Here is a 26,070-nt window from a genome sequence, read left to right as displayed (position 1 = left end):
ACTGTAGTTTAGAAATACAATAAACGAATGTGATCAGGTTTAGTTAGTCTCTGATGGGGTTTGTAGTCAAATCTGAATCTCTCAAAATGTTTCCTCGATTATTTGTTTTCTATTTTTATTTTATTTTTTATTTTTATTTCATGAAAAATAAACTGTTTATTTTAAACTTTATTTGCCAGTCAAGTTAAAATGGCTTTTTTTTTTGCAACCATCGACATCATATGAGCGACAGACGACACTCCAGACCAGCTGGTGGCGCTGAAGCACCATGACGCTGTTAGCCAAACAAAGAAGAAGAACAGCACGAGGCGCTAGCAGCGTTAGCTTGTTAGCAGGCTAGCAGCGTTAGCTTGTGTTCAGAGGTTGGTGGTGTTTAGTTGGGACGTTTGTGAGGTTTTTGGACAGAAAGGACGATACGTGGTTCGTGTGGGAACTCTCAGCATTTTCCAAAGTGTCGTAAATGAGTGAAGAAGTGTTGAACGGAAAGACAACGTGGATTGCTGTGATTGTGAGACTAGCAGATGATCGATCGGAGCTGCAGTGAAGAGGACGGCGGTGTTTGTGGGAGTTGGAGCTGAAGATCGGAGCAGGAACCATGTCTTCCCTTCAGTCTCTGAGAGAGTTGATCAGCGAGCGACTAGCTGCTGCTGCTGAAGAAATCTGCAGACTCTGTGAAGGAACCATCGTCCAGTACGAGCAGGAGCTCTGTCGTCAGCGCAGACTGCTGGATGTCATCTGGAAACCACAGCTGCAGCTCCACCACATAGGTATGTCACCTTCATCACACAGAGAAGACCTTTGAGCTTCATGCTTTTCTTTACTGCGGTCAAGTGAGCCGACATCCGTGGAAGTGTGGTCTCACTAGCCGTCACTGACTTTTAGCATGCGCGTTTACATCATAGTTTACGGTACGAACTCAGTGAGCTGGAAAGATGGTAAAGCGCTAATAATATCATCCATGTCACAGTTACCCATCATCAAATAACATGGACTGTGCTCTGAAATCAAGAGGGTTATTTCAAGCCCTATATTGTTATTTGTTGTACAAATGTTTTCATTTGGATTGCATGTCTGTTCATTCCATAGTAAACTTCCAAAATAACATGTTTTGTCTGAAATATAATTTATCAGACAGATTCTACAAGTGAGATTTAACATTGAAAAAGTGTTTTGTTGTTGAGCATGACATGAAATGGAATCAAACAGAAGTGAAGAAACTCCACGTAAAATCACATCTGGTCCTGTCAACTCTTTCTAAAGTTGCTTCATTTAAGGTGACGCAAAAACTACACTGGATTATTGTTGGTGATGATGTTCACTAACTTCACAGCAAGTTAAAAGTAAAATGACTGGAGAAAAGTAAAAATATTGACATTACAAACTAATTTAGGCTCCTCATACAAAGAGAATAACATGTGAACCATCCCATATACCACTTCTTTCAAAGCCCCCCCCCCCTCCCCCCCCCAAAAAAAAAATCCCCTGGCAGCTGCATCAGAAATAAATACAATTAAAGCTACAAGTAGCATTTAGCGGGCCCGAGCACGTGCGACCGCCTGGCACGAGCGACCGCCCCGTGAGCAACGCCCTGCTCGAGCCATTCTCGTCGTTCTTTCTTGTCCATTCTGGAGCTCCAAGCTAATGTTAATATGAAAGCAGCCTGTGGGGGGTGTGGGGGACTGTAATCTGTTGCCTTAAGGGACAAAGACTTTTGCATATAGCATGAACGAGTGAGTGAATGAACAATGCCCTGCTCGAGCCGTTTTGTGTCGTTCTTCCTTCTGCACTCTGGCGCTGCAAGCTACATTTAACATGACAGCAGCCTTTCGGCGGAAGGTGGGGGTGGGGGGGGGGCTGTAATCTGTTTCCTTGAAGGACTGATATTTTTGCATATATTGTGAAAAAAAATTCAAACAAAGCTTTCTTTAGTCCTGCTCATTTTCTCATCCAGAAGGCCTTTTCAGATTAAAAAGTTGTCAATCAAGCAATGATGATAATCATTAACACTGTACCTAAAGATGTGAAAAATAGAAGTGATCTAATTTCCACTACAATGTCTCGACATGTGTCAGCTATGTTTGATAAATTGGCTGATCAGGTGGAATGGGATCTTGTAAAGCGCATGTTGTTTTGCATCCAGTTTGAAGATTCTCTAGACAGCAGCAGTGCAGCGCAGCTGTGTGTTTGTTTGTTTTTTTTGTTTTTCTTTACATCAAGAGAAGAACTCTTGACAGAACTGCCCTTACAAACAAATATAGGAGGAGTTGAAATGTATAACACGGTAAAGGAGTTTTTGTGCAGAAAAAGGTACCATTAGAAAAGCTGGTAGCAGTGACTGCAGACGGGGCTCCTGCTATGATCAATAGACAAACAGGTTTCATCACTCACTGTAAAGCTGACCCAGACTTTCCAAAATGTCTGCATTACTGCTGCTTCATTCACCAGTAGGCCTTAAGTGTAAAAGTGATTGGCTCTGGACACTAAGTTGGAGATATGTAGGAGGCATCCCATTCTGAAATCTCAGCCTCGTGATACAAACGGCTGATTTTTTATGAATTTTTAATTATCTGACTGTAACGCAATCAACCACTTCCTGTTTGGCGGTGGCTTGCGCAGGCACCGTCAAATATACACCCATGAAACTTTAAACGATGAGAGAAGACCCTTGTGAGTATCTCCTGTTGTAATTTTATGAACATCTGACAAAGCACAGAGAAAAGACAGGGCAGAATGTGCCCTATGCAATAACTAGGTGGCGCTATAGAGCTCGTCCAAAGTTGTCATATCCATGGGTACAAAATGGAAGCTTCATCATATCCATTTAATTTCAGTGAGATTGGACAAGGAATGTGCACGTGAGAGCAACATTTATGCATGGCGAGACGCCCAACTTTGCCGCTCTGTCACGACCACAGCCCCGCTTTGAAAGATATGGCTTTTTATCAGAGTAAACTTCAATGGCTTTTCAACAGGTGGATGTCATTTTGAGGTGTGTTTGCTCATCCTAGTTGGAGCAGTGATGCTCCAAGTAAAACATGTCATTTCCTGTTGCCAGCTGGTGGGGCTACACTTTTTCCGGATTCTTACACGGCCAATGTGTTCAGAGTCAGACTACAATCATACACATCAATTTTGGATCAGATTAGATTATGCATGGTTGAGTAATGGCTATTTTTCTTTTCATGGCGTGTTTTCGAAACAACCTCCAATTTTGACGTGCCGCCACGGACACAAACAACCGTAAAAACTTAAAAGCGTCGCAATTTAACATCGGACATGTGTTTAGTTTACAAAACCAAAGTTTGGAGTCATTATTCACAAATCTCTAGGAGGAGTTCGTTCTAAAAGGAGGCCTGCAAATGACCAAAATACAGAAAAAATGACATATTGACACCAATATAGCAGACTTCCTGTGCAACTGACAGCTTGGTACCAAGAGACTTTTTTGTAGTTTTACATCTGATGAACATGTCCTGTAAATATCAAGCTTGTATGTTAAAGAACATGGCGGGGCTCGCGAAAACAAACATTGTAGGTGGCGCTATTGAGCCGTTTTTATGCACCCATGCGAGTGCTGTATATCTAAAAGGGAGATATGTAAGAGGCATCTTATTCTGAAATCTCAGCGTCGTGATACAAACGGCTGATTTTTTATGAATTTTTAATTATCTGACTGCAACGCAATCAACCACTTCCTGTTTGGTGGTGGCTTGCGCAATCATTGTCAGGTGTAAACCCATGAAACTTTAAACGATGATAGAAGACCCTTGTGAGTATCTCCTGTTGTAATTTTATGAACATCGGACAAAGCACTGAGAAAATACAGGGCAGAATGTGCCCCATGCAATAACTAGGTGGCGCTATAGAGCTCGTCCAAACTTGTCATATCCATGGGTTCAGAATTGAAGCTTCATCATGTCCATTTATTTTCAGTGAGATCGGACAAGGAATGTGCACGTGAGAGCAACTTTTGTGTGCATGGCGAGACGCCCAACTTCGCCGCTCTGTCACGACCACACCCCCGCTTTGAAAGTTATGGTTTTTTATCAGAGTAAACTTCAATGGATTTTCAACAGGTGGATGTCATTTTGAGGTGCGTTTGCTCATCCTAGTTGGAGCAGTGATGCTCCAAGTAAGACATGTCATTTCCTGTTGCCAACAGGTGGCGCTACACTTATTCCATATTTTTCCACTGCAGATTTGTTCAGAGTCAGACTACAATCATGCACATAAATTTTGGATCAGATTAGATTATGCATGGCTGAGTTATGGCCATTCTTCTTTTCATGGCGTGTTTTCGAAACGACCTCCAATTTTGACGCGCAGCCACGGTCACAAACAACCGTAAAAACTTAAAAGCTTCGCAATTTAACATCGGACATGTGTTTAGTTTACAGAAACCAAAGTTTGGAGTCATTATTCACAAATCTCTAGGAGGAGTTCGTTCTAGAACAAGGCCTCCAAATGACCAAAATACACCAAAAATGACATATTGACACCAATATAGCAGACTTCCTGTGCAACTGACAGCTTGGTACCAAGAGACTTTTTTGTAGGTTTTCATCTGATGAACATGTCCTGTAAATATCAAGCTTGTATGTTAAAGAACATGGCGAGGCTCGCGAAAACAAACATTGTAGGTGGCGCTATTGAGCCGTTTTTGTGAACCCGTGCAAGTGCTGTATATCTAAGTTGGAGATATGTATGGGGGAATTTCATTCTGAAATCTCAGCCTCGTCAGAAAAACGGCTGATTTTTTATGAATTTTTAATTATCTGACTGCAACGCAATCAACCACTTCCTGTTTGGCGGTGGCTTGCGCAGGCACCGTCAGGTGTACACCCATGAAACTTTACACAATGAGAGAAAACCCTTTTGAGTATCTCCTGTTGTAAATTTATGAACATCGGACAAAGCACAGAGAAAAGACAGGTCAGAATGTGACATAAAATGTATTTGTCAATATCTAGGTGGCGCTATAGAGCTCGTCCAAGATTGTCATATCCATTGGTTCAGAATGGAAGCCTCATCACCTCCATCGAATTTCAGTGAGATTGGACAAGGAATGTGCACGTGAGAGCAACTTTTGTGTGCACGGCGAGGCGCCCAACTTCGCCGCTCTGTCACGACCACACCCCCGCATTGAAAGTTATGGCTTTTTATCAGAGTAAACTTCAATGGCTTTTCAACAGGTGGACATCATTTTGAGGTTTGTCGGCTCATCCTACTTGGAGCAGTGATGCTCCAAGTCAAACATGTCATTTCCTCTTGCCAGCAGGTGGCGCTACACTTGTTCCAGATTCTTTCACTGCAAATGTGTTCAGAGTCAGACTACAATCATGCACATTAATTTTGGATCAGATTGGATTATACATGGCTGAGTAATGGCCAAATTTCCTTTTCATGGCGTGTTTTCGAAATGACCTCCAAGTTCGACGCGCCGCCACGGTCACAAACATCCGTAATACTTTTAAAGCTTCGCAATTTAACATCAGACATGGGTCTAGTTTACAAAACCAAAGTTTGGAGTCATTATTCATAAATCTCTAGGAGGAGTTCGTTCTAGAAGGAGGCCTACAAATGTCCAAAATAGAGCAAAAATGACATATTGACACCAATATAGCAGACTTCCTGTGCGACTGACAGCTTGGTACCAAGAGACTTTTTTGTAGGTTTCCATCTGATGAACATGTCCTGAAAAAATCAAGCTTGTATGTTAAAGCATATGCGGGGGCTCGGGACAAATGTCACTGTAGGTGGCGCTGTCGAGCCGTTTTTGTGCGCCCATGCCAATCTCCTGTAAAATACAAAATTTTTCGCGACTCCTGATGTGTGTGCCAAATTTGGTGAGTTTTGGGGTATGTTAAAGGCCTCAAAAAGGCGACTCTTCCGTCGGAAGAAAAAGAATAATAATAATTAAAGCTACAAGTAGCATTTAGCGGGCCCGAGCACGTGCGACCGCCCCGTGAGCGACCGCCCCGTGAGCAACGCCCTGCTCGAGCCATTCTCGTCGTTCTTTCTTGTCCATTCTGGAGCTCCAAGCTAATGTTAATATGAAAGCAGCCTGTGGGGGGTGTGGGAGGGGGGGACTGTAATCTGTTGCCTTAAGGGACAAAGACTTTTGCATATAGCATGAACGAGTGAGTGAATGAACAATGCCCTGCTCGAGCCGTTTTGTGTCGTTCTTCCTTCTGCATTCTGGCGCTGCAAGCTACATTTAACATGACAGCAGCCTTTCGGCGGAAGGTGGGGGTGGGGGGGGGGCTGTAATCTGTTTCCTTGAAGGACTGATATTTTTGCATATATTGTGAAAAAAAATTCAAACAAAGCTTTCTTTAGTCCTGCTCATTTTCTCATCCAGAAGGCCTTTTCAGATTAAAAAGTTGTCAATCAAGCAATGATGATAATCACTAACACTGTACCTAAAGATGTGAAGAATAGAAGTGATCTAATTTCCACTACAATGTCTCGACATGTGTCAGCTATGTTTGATAAATTGGCTGATCAGGTGGAATGGGATCTTGCAAAGCGCATGTTGTTTTGCATCCAGTTTGAAGATTCTCTAGACAGCAGCAGTGCAGCGCAGCTGTGTGTTTGTTTGTTTTTTTTGTTTTTCTTTACATCAAGAGAAGAACTCTTGACAGAACTGCCCTTACAAACAAATATAGGAGGAGTTGAAATGTATAACACGGTAAAGGAGTTTTTGTGCAGAAAAAGGTACCATTAGAAAAGCTGGTAGCAGTGACTGCAGACGGGGCTCCTGCTATGATCAATAGACAAACAGGTTTCATCACTCACTGTAAAGCTGACCCAGACTTTCCAAAATGTCTGCATTACTGCTGCTTCATTCACCAGTAGGCCTTAAGTGTAAAAGTGATTGGCTCTGGACACTAAGTTGGATATATATAGGAGGCATCTCATTCTGAAATCTCAGCCTTGTGATACAAACGGCTGATTTTTTATGAATTTTTAATTATCTGACTGCAACGCAATCAACCACTTCCTGTTTGGTGGTGGCTTGCGCAATCATTGTCAGGTGTACACCCATGAAACTTTAAACGATGAGAGAAGACCCTTGTGAGTATCTCCTGTTGTAATTTTATGAACATCGGACAAAGCACTGAGAAAATACAGGGCAGAATGTGCCCCATGCAATAACTAGGTGGCGCTATAGAGCTCGTCCAAACTTATCATATCCATGGGTTCAGAATTGAAGCTTCATCATATCCATTTATTTTCAGTGAGATCGGACAAGGAATGTGCACGTGAGAGCAACATTTGTGTGCATGGCGAGACACCCAACTTCGCCGCTCTGTCACGACCACACCCCCGCTTTGAAAGATTTGGTTTTTTATCAGAGTAAACTTCAATGGATTTTTAACAGGTGGATGTCATTTTGAGGTGCGTTTGCTCATCCTACTTGGAGCAGTGATGCTCCAAGTAAGACATGTCATTTCCTGTTGCCAACAGGTGGCGCTACACTTATTCCATATTTTTCCACTGCAGATTTGTTCAGAGTCAGACTACAATCATGCACATAAATTTTGGATCAGATTAGATTATGCATGGCTGAGTTATGGCCATTCTTCTTTTCATGGCGTGTTTTCGAAACGACCTCCAATTTTGACGCGCAGCCACGGTCACAAACAACCGTAAAAACTTAAAAGCTTCGCAATTTAACATCGGACATGTGTTTAGTTTACAAAACCAAAGTTTGGAGTCATTATTCACAAATCTCTAGGAGGAGTTCGTTCTAGAAGGAGGCCTGCAAATGACCAAAATACACCAAAAATGACATATTGACACCAATATAGCAGACTTCCTGTGCAACTGACAGCTTGGTACCAAGAGACTTTTTTGTAGGTTTTCATCTGATGAACATGTCCTGTAAATATCAAGCTTGTATGTTAAAGAACATGGCGAGGCTCGCGAAAACAAACATTGTAGGTGGCGCTATTGAGCCGTTTTTGTGCACCCGTGCGAGTTCTGTATATTTAAGTTGGAGATATGTATGGGGGAATTTCATTCTGAAATCTCAGCCTCGTCAGAAAAACGGCTGATTTTTTTATGAATTTTTAATTATCTGACTGCAACGCAATCAACCACTTCCTGTTTGGCGGTGGCTTGCGCAGGCACCGTCAGGTGTACACCCATGAAACTTTACACAATGAGAGAAAACCCTTGTGAGTATCTCCTGTTGTAATTTTATGAACATCGGACAAAGCACAGAGAAAAGACAGGTCAGAATGTGACATAAAATGTATTTGTCAATATCTAGGTGGCGCTATAGAGCTCGTCCAAGATTGTCATATCCATTGGTTCAGAATGGAAGCCTCATCACCTCCATCGAATTTCAGTGAGATTGGACAAGGAATGTGCACGTGAGAGCAACTTTTGTGTGCACGGCGAGGCGCCCAACTTCGCCGCTCTGTCACGACCACACCCCCGCATTGAAAGTTATGGCTTTTTATCAGAGTAAACTTCAATGGCTTTTCAACAGGTGGACATCATTTTGAGGTTTGTCGGCTCATCCTACTTGGAGCAGTGATGCTCCAAGTCAAACATGTCATTTCCTCTTGCCAGCAGGTGGCGCTACACTTTTTCCAGATTCTTTCACTGCAGATGTGTTCAGAGTCAGACTAAAATCATGCATATCAATTTTGGATCAGATTGGATTATACATGGCTGAGTAATGGCCATTTTCCGTTTCATGGCGTGTTTTCGAAATGACCTCCAAGTTCGACGCGCCGCCACGGTCACAAACATCCGTAATACTTTTAAAGCTTCGCAATTTAACATCAGACATGGGTCTAGTTTACAAAACCAAAGTTTGGAGTCATTATTCATAAATCTCTAGGAGGAGTTCGTTCTAGAAGGAGGCCTACAAATGCCCAAAATAGAGCAAAAATGACATATTGACACCAATATAGCAGACTTCCTGTGCGACTGACAGCTTGGTACCAAGAGACTTTTTTGTAGGTTTCCATCTGATGAACATGTCCTGAAAAAATCAAGCTTGTATGTTAAAGCATATGCGGGGGCTCGGGACAAATGTCACTGTAGGTGGCGCTGTCGAGCCGTTTTTGTGCGCCCATGCCAATCTCCTGTAAAATACGAAATTTTTCGCGACTCCTGATGTGTGTGCCAAATTTGGTGAGTTTTGGGGTATGTTAAAGGCCTCAAAAAGGCGACTCTTCCGTCGGAAGAAAAAGAATAATAATAATTAAAGCTACAAGTAGCATTTAGCGGGCCCGAGCACGTGCGATCGCATGGCACGAGCGACCGCCCCGTGAGCAACGCCCTGATCGAGCCATTCTCGTCGTTTTTTCTTGTCCATTCTGGAGCTCCAAGCTATTGTTAATACGACAGCAGCCTGGGGGGGGGGGGGGGGGGGGGGGGGGGGCTGTAATCTGTTGCCTTAAGGGACAAAGACTTTTGCATATAGCATGAAAAAAATTCAAGCAATGATGATAATTGCTATCACTGTCCCTAAGGATGAGAACAATAGAACTCATTCAATTTCCACTACAATGTCTAGATGAGTGTCAGCTATGTCTGATAACTTGGCCAATTAGCTGGACCGGGATCTTGCAAAGTGCAGGTGGTTAACGTCCAGTGTGATGAGTCTGTGGACGGCAACAGTACAGCATAGCTTTTGGTTTCCACAAGAAAAGAACTCCTGACACATCTGCCCTAACAGACAACTACAAGAGGAGTTGAAATGTATAACACGGTGAAGGAGTTTTTGTGCAGAAAAAGGTACAATTAGAAAAGCTGGTAGCAGTGACTGCAGATGGGACTCCTGCTATGATCAATAGACAAACAGGTTTCATCACTCACTGTAAAGCTGACCCAGACTTTCCAAAATGTCTGCATTACTGCTGCGTCATTCACCAGCAGGCCTTATGTGCAGAAGTGATTGGCTCTGGACATATAATGACTCTTATTCTGAAAATCGTAAACAACCTCAGCTGCAAAGCAAAACAGCACAGGATTTTTAAGGTGCTATTGGAGGAGATGTCTGTTGAATATGGTGAATATGAACATTGTGAATCTGAACTTGCATTCTTGACTGACATTACTGGAAAACTAAACCACTTGATCTGCGAGCTGCAAGACAATGGCAAAACTATTTTTTTTTGACCAGCCTGCCTGAGCCAGTGTTTTTCTTGTGGGGATCTTTTCTGCCAGGGCTTGTCAGCTTGGTCAGTGGATGTTGCTGCAGTTGTCTCCCTTGCTGGGACAGCTGGAGTTAAACACAGCAGCTCACGGCTCTGAAGTGGACCCCGTTGCTGTCCCAGTCTGGATGGGCACTGTGGCGATGTTCCAATGGCCAGGCTGGCTCCTGGTATAAAGAGATTCCCAAATACCATTTCCTAACTGCAGAGCCAAGGATGTGTTTACATGTTTAGGTCAAAAATGTGATGGACAGCTATCCACCCTGTTATTAATCCAGTTGATATGGTTCTCCATCTGTGTCTAGGTGATAGAAAAGCATTTTTTTATATTTAGAGCTCCAAGCAAACAAACAGTTGTCTATATAAGAGCTTTTACAATTGTGGACTTTTAGCAGGTCTCTGAATACATGTGACCAATGTATGGTGGATTTTCACAGACTTTGTGTAAAACTGAAGGTGACAGAGACTTTGGAGAAGTGGCTACATTGCTCTGGACTTCTTTGTTTCATCCACAGAAGAGTAAAATATGTGATTGATTTTGAAAAGCTGCTGAAAAATGTATCTTTTTAAAATTGCAATTTCTAATTTGGGTTTTACATTTTGTGTTCCATTTTTTGTGATTGTATTAGAAAGATTTGTTATTTATTTGGTGTTTAAAGGTGGTACATAATGTATATACACAATCTTCTTAGAGACATTTGCTATATGTTGTGTTTGTTGTCGTTGTAGTTTAATTTCTTTGGATGTATTGAAAGGAAATGAAAAGAAGTTGCAGCATTGATTAAAAAAGCATAAAAGAGACATTTACTGTCTGATGTTACATCTGTAGGAGTGTACTGAGACTGGGTTTTGTTTTGGAGCACATTCATATATTTTGTTTGTAAAAAAAAAAAAGATAAAATATAAAGTTAATTGTATTTTGGATGAATAAAAAAGCAATGATTAGTGCTAAGGATGTATAAAAGACAAACAAAACAAAGGAAATTGCTGTATTTTAGTGTTGAACTAGGCTTTCTAACTGTTCTACTTTCTGTCTGCCACTCCTGGCTAATTTACATGTGAGCACACAGCCGGGGGGGGGGCTAACTCCACTCCTGCAGCAGGGGAGACTGATGAAAAGCTTGAGGATGTAAGATTGAATAAAATAAAATCCTAGAGTTGACCAGTTCATTTTATAAATGTAAATATTTTTTATTTTGGTGCTGATAAACTAAACAGAAGTTATGATAAAAATATTTCCTTAAGTCAAAATGTCCTAAAATTTGCTTTCAGCACAATAGGGTGATTAAGGTGGTTAAATGTTTCTCGTACGTATAGTGCTGCTTTTCAAACGTGGAGCTTTGTAAGACGCATCTAATTCTGAAATCTCAGCTTCCTGAGACAAACGGCTGATTTCCTATGAAGCTTGATTATATGATCATGCTTCATGATCATTTATGAACATATATAGCTCGTCCAAAATTGTCATATCCATGGGTTCAGAATGGAAGTTTCATCAAATCTATTTAATTTCAGTGAGATCAGACAAGGAATGTGAACGTGAGAGCAACATTTGTGCATGGCGAGATACCCAACTTCGCCGCTCTGTCACGACCACACCCCCGCGTTGAAAGATTTGTTTTTCATCAGAGTAAACTTCAATGGTTTTTCAACAGGTGGAGGTCATTTTGAGGTGTGTTTGCTCATCCTACTTGGAGCAGTGATGCTCCAAGTAAAACATGTCATTTCCTCTTGCCAACAGGTGGCGCTACACCTGTTTCGGATTTTTCCACTGCAGATGTGTTCAAAGTCAGACTAAAATCATGCACAACAAATTTGGATCAGATTAGATTATTTATGGCTGAGTAATGGCCATTTTTCTTTTCATGGCGTGATTTCGAAACGACCTCAAATTTTGACGAGCCGCCACGGTCACAAACAACCGTAAAAACTTAAAAGCTTCGCAATTTAATATTGGACATGTGTTTAGTTTACAAAACCAAAGTTTGGAGTCATTGTTCAAAAATCTCTAGGAGGAGTTCGTTCTAGAACGAGGCCTGCAAAGGACCAAAATAGAGCAAAACTGACATATTGACATCAATATAGCAGACTTCCTGTGCGACTGACAGCTTGGTCCCACGAGACTTTTTTGTAGGTTTCCATCTGATGAACATGTCCTGTAAATATCAAGCTTGTATGTTAAAGAACATGGCGGGGCTCTCAAAAACAAACATGGTAGGTGGCGCTATTGAGCCGTTTTTTGTTCACCCATGCAAGTGCTGTGTATCTAAGTTGGAGATATGTAAGAGGCCTCTCATTCTGAAATCTCAGCCTCGTGATACAAACGGCTGATTTTTTATGAATTTTTAATTATCTGACTGCAACGCAATCAACCACTTCCTGTTTGGTGGTGGCTTGCGCAGGCACCGTCAGGTGTACACCCATGAAACTTTAGACGATGAGAGAAGACCCTTATGAGTATCTCCTGTTGTAATTTTATGAATGTCGGACAAAGCACAGAGAAAAGATAGGTCAGAATGTGACATAAAATGTATTTGTCAATATCTAGGTGGCGCTATGGAGCTCGTCCAAGATTGTCATATCCATTGGTTCAGAATGGAAGCTTCATCACCTCTATTGAATTTCAGTGAGATTGGACAAGGAATGTGCACGTGAGAGCAACTTTTGTGTGCATGGCGAGATGCCCAACTTCGCCGCTCTGTCACAACCACACCCCCGCATTGAAGGTTATGGCTTTTTATCAGAGTAAACATCAATGGCTTTTCAACAGGTGGACATCATTTTGAGGTGTGTCGGCTCATCCTACTTGGAGCAGTGATGCTCCAAGTAAAACATGTCATTTCCTTTTGCCAGCAGGTGGCGCTACACCTATTCCAGATTCTTCCACTGCAGATGTGTTCAAAGTCAGACTACAATCATGCATATCAACTTTGGATCATATTGGATTTTGCATGGCTGGGTAATGGCCATTTTTCTTTTCATGGCGTGTTTTCAAAATGACCTCCATTTTCGACGCGCCGCCACGGTCACAAACATCCGTAAAAACTTAAAAGCTTCGCAATTTAAGATCGGACATGTGTTTAGTTTACAAAACCAAAGTTTGGAGTCAATATTCACAAATCTCTAGGAGGAGTTCGCTCTAGAGTGAGGCCTGCAAATGTCCAAAATGAAGCAAAAATGACATATTGACCTCAATATATCAGACTTCCTGTGCGAGTGACAGGTGGGTCCTTTCAGACTTTTTTGTAGGTCTCCATCTGAAGAACATGCCCTGTAAAAATCAAGCTTGTACGTTAAAGCGTATGCGGGGCGTCGGGACAAAAGTCACTGTAGGTGGCGCTATCGAGCCGTTTTTCTGCGCCCATGCCAATCTCCTATAAAATACGAAATTTTTCGCGACTCCTGATGTGTGTGCCAAATTTGGTGAGTTTTGGGGTATGTTAAAGGCCTCAAAAAGGCGACTCTTCCGGTAGAATAATAATAATAATAATAATAATAATAATAATAATAATTAAAGCTACAAGTAGCATTTAGCGGGCCCGAGCACGTGCGACCGCATGGCACGAGCGACCGCCCCGTGAGCAACGCCCTGCTCGAGCCATTCTCGTCGTTTTTTCTTGTCCATTCTGGAGCTCCAAGCTATTGTTAATACGACAGCAGCCTGGGGGGGGGGGGGGCTGTAATCTGTTGCCTTAAGGGACAAAGACTTTTGCATATAGCATGAAAAAAATTCAAGCAATGATGATAATTGCTATCACTGTCCCTAAGGATGAGAACAATAGAACTCATTCAATTTCCACTACAATGTCTAGATGAGTGTCAGCTATGTCTGATAACTTGGCCAATTAGCTGGACCGGGATCTTGCAAAGTGAAGGTGGTTAACGTCCAGTGTGATGAGTCTGTGGACGGCAACAGTACAGCATAGATTTTGGTTTCCACAAGAGAAGAACTCCTGACACATCTGCCCTTACAGACAACTACAAGAGGAGTTGAAATGTATAACACGGTGAAGGAGTTTTTGTGCAGAAAAAGGTACAATTAGAAAAGCTGGTAGCAGTGACTGCAGATGGGACTCCTGCTATGATCAATAGACAAACAGGTTTCATCACTCACTGTAAAGCTGACCCAGACTTTCCAAAATGTCTGCATTACTGCTGCGTCATTCACCAGCAGGCCTTATGTGCAGAAGTGATTGGCTCTGGACATATAATGACTCTTATTCTGAAAATCGTAAACAACCTCAGCTGCAAAGCAAAACAGCACAGGATTTTTAAGGTGCTATTGGAGGAGATGTCTGTTGAATATGGTGAATATGAACATTGTGAATCTGAACTTGCATTCTTGACTGACATTACTGGAAAACTAAACCACTTGATCTGCGAGCTGCAAGACATTGGCAAAACTATTTTTTTTTGACCAGCCTGCCTGAGCCAGTGTTTTTCTTGTGGGGATCTTTTCTGCCAGGGCTTGTCAGCTTGGTCAGTGGATGTTGCTGCAGTTGTCTCCCTTGCTGGGACAGCTGGAGTTAAACACAGCAGCCTCACGGCTGTGAAGTGGACCCCGTTGCTGTCCCAGTCTGGATGGGCACTGTGGCGATGTTCCAATGGCCAGGCTGGCTCCTGGTATAAAGAGATTCCCAAATACCATCTCCTAACCGCAGAGCCAAGGATGTGTTTACATGTTTAGGTCAAAAATGTGATGGACAGCTTCATGTTGTCTAAACATGCCACCCTGTTATTAATCCAGTTGATATGGTTCTCCATCTTTTTTTTTATATTTAGAGCTCTAAGCAAACAAACAGTTGTCTATATAAAAGAGCTTTTACAATTGTGCACTTTTAGCAGGTCTCTGAGTTCATGTGACCAATGTATGGTGGATTTTCACAGACCTTGTTTAAAACTGAAGGTGAGAGAGACTTAGAGAAATGGCTTCATTGTTCTGGAGTTCTTTGTTTCATCCACAGAAGAGTAGAATTGGTGATTGATTTTGAAAAGCTGCTGAAAAAAGTATCTTTTTCAAATTGCAATTTCTAACTTGGGTTTTACATTTTGTGTTCCATTTTTTGTGCTTTAATTGGGAAGCATTTGTTATTTGTTTGGTGTTTTTAAGGTTCTGCAAATATACACATCATTTTTAAGAGACATTTGTTATCAGTTGTGTTTGTTGATTTGTAGTTTAATTTCATTGGATGTATAGATGTCGTGTGGGGGGGAGGCTCGAGAGCAGGTAGGACCCAGGCGCAGAGACGGGAGGCAAACGGGTTCAGGGCAAGTGGGTTTATTTAACTAACAAAAAGCGCTGCAGAGCAGGATGACAAAACTAAAAACAAAAACTTACTGTGGCATGGCAAGGGACATGGACGCCAGACAAGAAGACGTGATCAACATGAGCAGAAGTTAATGGACCAGCACAGGAGGAAGGCAGAGACAAGACTTATATACAGACAGGGCAGACAAGACACAGGTGAACACGATTAGGGCAGATGGGGACCAAAGGAAGTAAAACTCAAGAAACATGACAAGACAGGAAACCTTTCAAAATAAAACAGGAAACAGAACCAAACAAGACAGAACAAGAACTAAAGCGAAAAAAAAGACAACAAACTGAAACCATGACAATAGAAAGGAAAAGAAGTTCAAACATTGATTATAAAAAAGGATATAAGAGATAAAAAAAAAAGAAAAAGGAAAAGAAAAAAGATAAAATATTGATGTAATTGCATTTTGAATGAATAAAAAACAATGATTAATAGAATCAGAATCAGAATCAGAAATCAGAAAAAGTTTTATTGCCAGGTTCAGTAGAGCGCACTTTACAAAACGAGGAATTTGACTTGGTGTATAGTGCAATTAAGAATAAGTTAAAAATTAAGTTAACAACACACTATATACAGTAGAGTAAGGTGAATTAAAGTGGGAGCACAGATGGGCTGGGATGGTGGGGCCTGTAAGTGGCACCGACAGTCCTTTGGTGGGCGGGGGGGGGGGGGGGGGGGTCACCTGGGGGAGTTGGGGTTCTGTTCAGCAGGCTGGCTGCAGTGGGGAAGAAGCTGTTCTTGTGGCGCGAGGTCCTGGTCCTGATGGACCGGAGCCTCTTGCCAGAAGGGAGGGGCCGAAAGAGATTATGTCCTGGATGAGAGGGGTTGGCTACAATCCTGGCTGCCCGCCTCCAGGTCCTGGAGATGTGCAGCTCCTGAAGAGACGGGAGGTGGCAGCCGATCACCTTCTCTGCTGAGTGGATGACGCGTTGCAGCTTGGCCTTGTCTCTGGCCGTGGCCGCAGCGAACCAGACTGTGATGGAGGACGTGAGGGTGGATTCGATGATGGCGGTGTAAAAGTCTACCAGCATCTTTTCAGGGAGGTGAAACTTCTTCAGCTGCCTCAGGAAGTACATCCTCTGCTGGACCTTCTTAGTGATGGAGCTGATGTTCTGCTCCCACTTGAGGTCCTGGCTGATGATGGTTCCCAGGAAGCAGAAGGACTCCACAGAGGTCACCGGGGAGTCACAGAGGATGACAGGGGGGAGGGGGGCTGGGGCCTTCCTGAAGTCCACTGTCATCTCCACTGTCTTCAGAGCATTAAGCTCCAGGTTGTTAGCGCTGCACTATGACACCAGCCTGGCTATTTCACTCCTGTAGGCCGACTCATCTCCGTCAGAGATGAGGCCGATGAGTGTGGTGTCATCAGCAAACTTCAGGAGTTTGACAGACAGGTGACCAGCTGTGCAGCTGTTTGTGTACAGGGAGAGTAACAGGGGTGAAAGGACACAGCCCTGGGGGGATCCGGTGCTTGTGGTCCGAGTATCTGAGACGAGCTTCCCCAGCCTCACATACTGCTGTCTGTCCGTCAGGAAGTCTGTGATCCACCTGCAGGTGGAGTCAGGCACATTCATCTTGGAGAGTTTTTAATACTAAAGATGTATGAAAGACATACCGAAAAAATATGTCTTTCAGTGTTTAACTGGCTGTCTTTGGATTATGCATGCCTGAGTAATGGCCATTCTTACTCCTCATCTCTCTGTTCACTGCTTGCTAATTTACATAGCAGGGGTCCCAGCAGGAGGGGGCGGGGTTGTAACACGACTCCTTCAGCAGAGCCAGGCTGAGAGAGGCTTTCGACATGTAAGATGTTAGATGTTAGAATGCCAGATGTTAGAATGACCAGTTCATTTTATATCTATGAAAATATTCAGGAAGCTATGGGACATGTTCAGCTATAGGTCTGTGAAAATTGGTGTCGATTGTTGAAACATAAGTTACCATAAAAAAATGTTTGTTTGGAGTCTAGACAGATTTAACACAGGTTTTTGGATGAAAAAGGATTTTTTATAAATCATCTGTTACACTTTTAAGTCTGAAAAAAATATGGAAGGCAGCAAACACAGATCCCTACCGTTTTTAATTTTTTTGTGCTGATATTTGAAAGATAAGTTATGCAAAAAAATAGGTGTTTGCAGTTTTGCCTAAAAAGACGTTTTCGGACCTTTTTGGATGAAATGTTGTCTAAAAGTTCACCTGTAACTTCAATCATTCTGAATTTTTTTAGGAAGCAGTAGCACATAAATGCCTATGAAAGTTGAATTCTTGGTGCTGATAACCTAAACAGAATTTATGCTAAAAATCTTTGTTCAGTCCAAAATTGTATAGGAAAAAAAGAGGTATGAAGTTTCTCATAGACCCTATTGTGTTACATATCAAAGCTGGAGGTTATTAAAGGCATCTAATTCTGAAATCTCAGCTTCCTGAGACAAACGGCTGATTTATAATAAATTTCTATTATTTGGGTGCACATAATCGACCACTTCCTGTTACGCAGGCACCGTCAGGTGTACACCCATGAAACTTCAGATTATGAGAGAGGACCCTTCTGAGTATCTCCAGTTTTAATTTCATGCACATCGGACAAAGCAAAGAGAAAATACAGGGCAGAATGTGCCCCATACAATAACTAGGTGGCGCTATAGAGCTCGTCCAAAGTTGTCATATCCATGGGTTCAGAATGGAAGCTTCATCATATCCATTGAAATTCAGTGAGATTGGACAAGGAATGGGCACATGAGAGCAACATTTGTGTGCATGGCGAGACGCCCAACTTTGCCGCTCTGTCAAGACCACACCCCTGCGTTGAAAGATATGTTTTTTATCAGAGTAAACTTCAATGGTTTTTCAACAGGTGGACGTCATTTTGAGGTGTGTCGGCTCATCCTACTTGGAGCAGTGATGCTCCAAGTAAAACATGTCATTTCCTGTTGTCAGCAGGTGGCGCTACACCTTTTCCGTATTCTTCCACTCCAGATGTGTTCAGAGTCAGACTACAATCATGCATACCAATTTGGGATCAAATTGGATTATGCATGGCTGAGTAATGGCCATTTTTCTTTTCATGGCGTGATTTCGAAACGCCTTCGAATTTTGACGTGCCGCCACGGTCACAAACAACCATAAAAACTTAAAAGCTTCGCAATTTAACATCAGACATGTGTCTAGTTTACAAAACCAAAGTTTGGAGTCATTGTTCACAAATCTCTAGGAGGAGTTCGTTCTAGAACGAGGCCTGCAAATGACCAAAACACAGCAAAAATGACATATTGACATCAATATAGCAGACTTCCTGTGCAACTGACAGCTTGGTCCCAAGAGACTTTTTTGTAGGTTTCCATCTGATGAACATGTCCTGTAAATATCAAGCTTGTATGTTAAAGAACATGGCGGGGCTCGCGAAAACAAACATTGTAGGTGGCGCTATTGAGTCATTTTTGTGCACCCATGCGAGAGCTGTATATCTAAGGTGGAGATATGTAAGAGACATCTCATTCTGAAATCTCAGCCTAGTGATACAAACGGTTGATTTTTTATGAATTTTTAATTATCTGACTGCAACGCAATCAACCACTTCCTGTTTGGCGGTGGCTTGCGCAAGCACCGTCAGGTGTACGCCCATGAAACTTTAAACAATGAGAGAAGACCCTTGTGAGTATCTCCTGTTGTAATTTTATGAACGTCTGACAAAGCACAGAGAAAAGATAGGTCAAAATGTGACAAAAAATGTATTTGTTTATATCTAGGTGGCGCTATGGAGCTCGTCCAAGATTGTCATATCCATGGTTTCAGAATGGAAGCATCATCATCTCCATCGAATTTAAGTGAGATCGGACAAGGAATGTGCACGTGATAGCAACTTTTGTGTGCATGGCGAGACGCCCAACTTCGCCGCTCTGTCACGACCACACCCCCGCATTGAAAGTTATGGCTTTTTGTCAGAGTAAACTTCAATGGCTTTTTAACAGGTGGATATCATTTTGAGGTGTGTCGGCTCATCCTACTTGGAGCAGTGATGCTCCAAGTCAAACATGTCATTTCCTCTTGCCAGCAGGTGGCGCTACACCTGTTCCGGATTCTTCCACTGCAGATGTGTTCAGAGTCAGACTGCAATCATGCACATAAATTTTGGATCAAATTGGATTATGCATGGCTGAATAATGGCCATTTTTCTTTTCATGGCGTGTTTTCAAAATGACCTCGAATTTTGACGCGCCGCCACGGTCACAAACATCCGTAAAAACTTAAAAGCTTTGCAATTTAACATCGGACATGGGTGTAGTTTACAAAACCAAAGTTTGGAGTCATTGTTCAAAAATCTCTAGGAGGAGTACGTTCTAGAACGAGGCCTGCAAATGACCAAAATTCAGCAAAAATGACATATTGACATCAATATAGCAGACTTCCTGTGCAACTGACAGCTTGGTCCCAAGAGATTTTTTTGTAGGTTTCCATCTGATGGACATTCCTTGAAAAAAATCAAGCTTTTATGTCAAAGCATGTGGCGGGGCTCGCCAAAACAAATTTTGTAGGTGGCGCTATCGAGCCATTTTTGTGCACCCATGTCAGTCTCCCATAAAATATAAAATTTTTCGCGACTCCTGATGTGTGTGCGAAATTTGGTGAGTTTTGGGGTATGTTAAAGGCCTCAAAAAGGCGACTGTTCCGTCGGAAGAAAAATAATAATAATAATAATCCGAGTACCCACTGTCATCTCCACTGTCTTCAGAGCATTAAGCTCCAGGTTGTTAGCGCTGCACTATGACACCAGCCTGGCTATTTCACTCCTGTAGGCCGACTCATCTCCGTCAGAGATGAGGCCGATGAGTGTGGTGTCATCAGCAAACTTCAGGAGTTTGACAGACAGGTGACCAGCTGTGCAGCTGTTTGTGTACAGGGAGAGTAACAGGGGTGAAAGGACACAGCCCTGGGGGGATCCGGTGCTTGTGGTCCGAGTATCTGAGACGAGCTTCCCCAGCCTCACATACTGCTGTCTGTCCGTCAGGAAGTCTGTGATCCACCTGCAGGTGGAGTCAGGCACATTCATCTTGGAGAGTTTTTAATACTAAAGATGTATGAAAGACATACCGAAAAAATATGTCTTTCAGTGTTTAACTGGCTGTCTTTGGATTATGCATGCCTGAGTAATGGCCATTCTTACTCCTCATCTCTCTGTTCACTGCTTGCTAATTTACATAGCAGGGGTCCCAGCAGGAGGGGGCGGGGTTGTAACACGACTCCTTCAGCAGAGCCAGGCTGAGAGAGGCTTTCGACATGTAAGATGTTAGATGTTAGAATGCCAGATGTTAGAATGACCAGTTCATTTTATATCTATGAAAATATTCAGGAAGCTATGGGACATGTTCAGCTATAGGTCTGTGAAAATTGGTGTCGATTGTTGAAACATAAGTTACCATAAAAAAATGTTTGTTTGGAGTCTAGACAGATTTAACACAGGTTTTTGGATGAAAAAGGATTTTTTATAAATCATCTGTTACACTTTTAAGTCTGAAAAAAATATGGAAGGCAGCAAACACAGATCCCTACCGTTTTTAATTTTTTTGTGCTGATATTTGAAAGATAAGTTATGCAAAAAAATAGGTGTTTGCAGTTTTGCCTAAAAAGACGTTTTCGGACCTTTTTGGATGAAATGTTGTCTAAAAGTTCACCTGTAACTTCAATCATTCTGAATTTTTTTAGGAAGCAGTAGCACATAAATGCCTATGAAAGTTGAATTCTTGGTGCTGATAACCTAAACAGAATTTATGCTAAAAATCTTTGTTCAGTCCAAAATTGTATAGGAAAAAAAGAGGTATGAAGTTTCTCATAGACCCTATTGTGTTACATATCAAAGCTGGAGGTTATTAAAGGCATCTAATTCTGAAATCTCAGCTTCCTGAGACAAACGGCTGATTTATAATAAATTTCTATTATTTGGGTGCACATAATCGACCACTTCCTGTTACGCAGGCACCGTCAGGTGTACACCCATGAAACTTCAGATTATGAGAGAGGACCCTTCTGAGTATCTCCAGTTTTAATTTCATGCACATCGGACAAAGCAAAGAGAAAATACAGGGCAGAATGTGCCCCATACAATAACTAGGTGGCGCTATAGAGCTCGTCCAAAGTTGTCATATCCATGGGTTCAGAATGGAAGCTTCATCATATCCATTGAAATTCAGTGAGATTGGACAAGGAATGGGCACATGAGAGCAACATTTGTGTGCATGGCGAGACGCCCAACTTTGCCGCTCTGTCAAGACCACACCCCTGCGTTGAAAGATATGTTTTTTATCAGAGTAAACTTCAATGGTTTTTCAACAGGTGGACGTCATTTTGAGGTGTGTCGGCTCATCCTACTTGGAGCAGTGATGCTCCAAGTAAAACATGTCATTTCCTGTTGTCAGCAGGTGGCGCTACACCTTTTCCGTATTCTTCCACTCCAGATGTGTTCAGAGTCAGACTACAATCATGCATACCAATTTGGGATCAAATTGGATTATGCATGGCTGAGTAATGGCCATTTTTCTTTTCATGGCGTGATTTCGAAACGCCTTCGAATTTTGACGTGCCGCCACGGTCACAAACAACCATAAAAACTTAAAAGCTTCGCAATTTAACATCAGACATGTGTCTAGTTTACAAAACCAAAGTTTGGAGTCATTGTTCACAAATCTCTAGGAGGAGTTCGTTCTAGAACGAGGCCTGCAAATGACCAAAACACAGCAAAAATGACATATTGACATCAATATAGCAGACTTCCTGTGCAACTGACAGCTTGGTCCCAAGAGACTTTTTTGTAGGTTTCCATCTGATGAACATGTCCTGTAAATATCAAGCTTGTATGTTAAAGAACATGGCGGGGCTCGCGAAAACAAACATTGTAGGTGGCGCTATTGAGTCATTTTTGTGCACCCATGCGAGAGCTGTATATCTAAGGTGGAGATATGTAAGAGACATCTCATTCTGAAATCTCAGCCTAGTGATACAAACGGTTGATTTTTTATGAATTTTTAATTATCTGACTGCAACGCAATCAACCACTTCCTGTTTGGCGGTGGCTTGCGCAAGCACCGTCAGGTGTACGCCCATGAAACTTTAAACAATGAGAGAAGACCCTTGTGAGTATCTCCTGTTGTAATTTTATGAACGTCTGACAAAGCACAGAGAAAAGATAGGTCAAAATGTGACAAAAAATGTATTTGTTTATATCTAGGTGGCGCTATGGAGCTCGTCCAAGATTGTCATATCCATGGTTTCAGAATGGAAGCATCATCATCTCCATCGAATTTAAGTGAGATCGGACAAGGAATGTGCACGTGATAGCAACTTTTGTGTGCATGGCGAGACGCCCAACTTCGCCGCTCTGTCACGACCACACCCCCGCATTGAAAGTTATGGCTTTTTGTCAGAGTAAACTTCAATGGCTTTTTAACAGGTGGATATCATTTTGAGGTGTGTCGGCTCATCCTACTTGGAGCAGTGATGCTCCAAGTCAAACATGTCATTTCCTCTTGCCAGCAGGTGGCGCTACACCTGTTCCGGATTCTTCCACTGCAGATGTGTTCAGAGTCAGACTGCAATCATGCACATAAATTTTGGATCAAATTGGATTATGCATGGCTGAATAATGGCCATTTTTCTTTTCATGGCGTGTTTTCAAAATGACCTCGAATTTTGACGCGCCGCCACGGTCACAAACATCCGTAAAAACTTAAAAGCTTTGCAATTTAACATCGGACATGGGTGTAGTTTACAAAACCAAAGTTTGGAGTCATTGTTCAAAAATCTCTAGGAGGAGTACGTTCTAGAACGAGGCCTGCAAATGACCAAAATTCAGCAAAAATGACATATTGACATCAATATAGCAGACTTCCTGTGCAACTGACAGCTTGGTCCCAAGAGATTTTTTTGTAGGTTTCCATCTGATGGACATTCCTTGAAAAAAATCAAGCTTTTATGTCAAAGCATGTGGCGGGGCTCGCCAAAACAAATTTTGTAGGTGGCGCTATCGAGCCATTTTTGTGCACCCATGTCAGTCTCCCATAAAATATAAAATTTTTCGCGACTCCTGATGTGTGTGCGAAATTTGGTGAGTTTTGGGGTATGTTAAAGGCCTCAAAAAGGCGACTGTTCCGTCGGAAGAAAAATAATAATAATAATTAAAGCTACAAGTAGCATTTAGCGGGCCCGAGCACGTGCGACCGCATGGCACGAGCGACCGCCCCGTGAGCAACGCCCTGCTCGAGCCATTCTCGTCGTTTTTTCTTGTCCATTCTGGAGCTCCAAGCTATTGTTAATACGACAGCAGCCTGGGGGGGGGGGGGGGGGGGGGGGGGGGGGGCTGTAATCTGTTGCCTTAAGGGACAAAGACTTTTGCATATAGCATGAAAAAAATTCAAGCAATGATGATAATTGCTATCACTGTCCCTAAGGATGAGAACAATAGAACTCATTCAATTTCCACTACAATGTCTAGATGAGTGTCAGCTATGTCTGATAACTTGGCCAATTAGCTGGACCGGGATCTTGCAAAGTGCAGGTGGTTAACGTCCAGTGTAATGAGTCTGTGGACGGCAACAGTACAGCATAGCTTTTGGTTTCCACAAGAGAAGAACTCCTGACACATCTGCCCTAACAGACAACTACAAGAGGAGTTGAAATGTATAACACGGTGAAGGAGTTTTTGTGCAGAAAAAGGTACAATTAGAAAAGCTGGTAGCAGTGACTGCAGATGGGACTCCTGCTATGATCAATAGACAAACAGGTTTCATCACTCACTGTAAAGCTGACCCAGACTTTCCAAAATGTCTGCATTACTGCTGCGTCATTCACCAGCAGGCCTTATGTGCAGAAGTGATTGGCTCTGGACATATAATGACTCTTATTCTGAAAATCGTAAACAACCTCAGCTGCAAAGCAAAACAGCACAGGATTTTTAAGGTGCTATTGGAGGAGATGTCTGTTGAATATGGTGAATATGAACATTGTGAATCTGAACTTGCATTCTTGACTGACATTACTGGAAAACTAAACCACTTGATCTGCGAGCTGCAAGACAATGGCAAAACTATTTTTTTTTGACCAGCCTGCCTGAGCCAGTGTTTTTCTTGTGGGGATCTTTTCTGCCAGGGCTTGTCAGCTTGGTCAGTGGATGTTGCTGCAGTTGTCTCCCTTGCTGGGACAGCTGGAGTTAAACACAGCAGCTCACGGCTCTGAAGTGGACCCCGTTGCTGTCCCAGTCTGGATGGGCACTGTGGCGATGTTCCAATGGCCAGGCTGGCTCCTGGTATAAAGAGATTCCCAAATACCATTTCCTAACCGCAGAGCCAAGGATGTGTTTACATGTTTAGGTCAAAAATGTGATGGACAGCTTCATGTTGTCTAAACATGCCACCCTGTTATTAATCCAGTTGATATGGTTCTCCATCTGTGTCTAGGTGATGGAAAAGCATTTTTTTTTATATTTAGAGCTCTAAGCAAACAAACAGTTGTCTATATAAAAGAGCTTTTACAATTGTGCACTTTTAGCAGGTCTCTGAGTTCATGTGACCAATGTATGGTGGATTTTCACAGACCTTGTTTAAAACTGAAGGTGAGAGAGACTTAGAGAAATGGCTTCATTGTTCTGGAGTTCTTTGTTTCATCCACAGAAGAGTAGAATTGGTGATTGATTTTGAAAAGCTGCTGAAAAAAGTATCTTTTCAAATTGCAATTTCTAACTTGGGTTTTACATTTTGTTTTCCATTTTTTGTGCTTTATTTGGGAAGCATTTGTTATTTGTTTGGTGTTTTTAAGGTTCTGCAAATATACACATCATTTTTTAGAGACATTTGTTATCAGTTGTGTTTGTTGATTTGTAGTTTAATTTCATTGGATGTATAGATGTCGTGTGGGGGGGAGGCTCGAGAGCAGGTAGGACCCAGGCGCAGAGACGGGAGGCAAACGGGTTCAGGGCAAGTGGGTTTATTTAACTAACAAAAAGCGCTGCAGAGCAGGATGACAAAACTAAAAACAAAAACTTACTGTGGCATGGCAAGGGACATGGACGCCAGACAAGAAGACGTGATCAACATGAGCAGAAGTTAATGGACCAGCACAGGAGGAAGGCAGAGACAAGACTTATATACAGACAGGGCAGACAAGACACAGGTGAACACGATTAGGGCAGATGGGGACCAAAGGAAGTAAAACTCAAGAAACATGACAAGACAGGAAACCTTTCAAAATAAAACAGGAAACAGAACCAAACAAGACAGAACAAGAACTAAAGCGAAAAAAAAGACAACAAACTGAAACCATGACAATAGAAAGGAAAAGAAGTTCAAACATTGATTATAAAAAAGGATATAAGAGATAAAAAAAAAAGAAAAAGGAAAAGAAAAAAGATAAAATATTGATTTAATTGCATTTTGAATGAATAAAAAACAATGATTAATAGAATCAGAATCAGAATCAGAAATCAGAAAAAGTTTTATTGCCAGGTTCAGTAGAGCGCACTTTACAAAACGAGGAATTTGACTTGGTGTATAGTGCAATTAAGAATAAGTTAAAAATTAAGTTAACAACAA

General features: G+C 42.1%; 1 protein-coding gene across 4 annotated transcripts in view; it reads left to right on the top strand.

Annotated features, from left to right (window-relative positions):
- The window catches only part of LOC144989362 (uncharacterized), a 48,783-nt gene continuing 22,713 nt past the window's right edge, over positions 1 to 26,070 (top strand). Inside the window, exon 1 of one of the 4 annotated variants that reach the window (XR_013653515.1) lies at positions 1 to 767. Coding sequence is in view for 3 of the 4 variants with exons in the window: in XM_078941680.1 (XP_078797806.1) it covers positions 596 to 767 (172 nt within the window). In the remaining variant the exon portion in view is untranslated. The remainder of the gene's footprint in view (positions 768 to 26,070) is intronic. The other 3 variants (XM_078941680.1, XM_078941676.1, XM_078941667.1) reach the window with 3 other exon arrangements.

The sequence above is a fragment of the Oryzias latipes genome, chromosome 2 (assembly GCF_053564925.1).
Source record: "Oryzias latipes strain Hd-rR chromosome 2, Olatipes_Hd-rR_3.1".
In the NCBI taxonomy this organism is placed as follows: domain Eukaryota; kingdom Metazoa; phylum Chordata; class Actinopteri; order Beloniformes; family Adrianichthyidae; genus Oryzias; species Oryzias latipes.
Note: the sequence above shows the minus strand (reverse complement) of the source record. Positions and strands in the feature narration are given on the sequence as shown.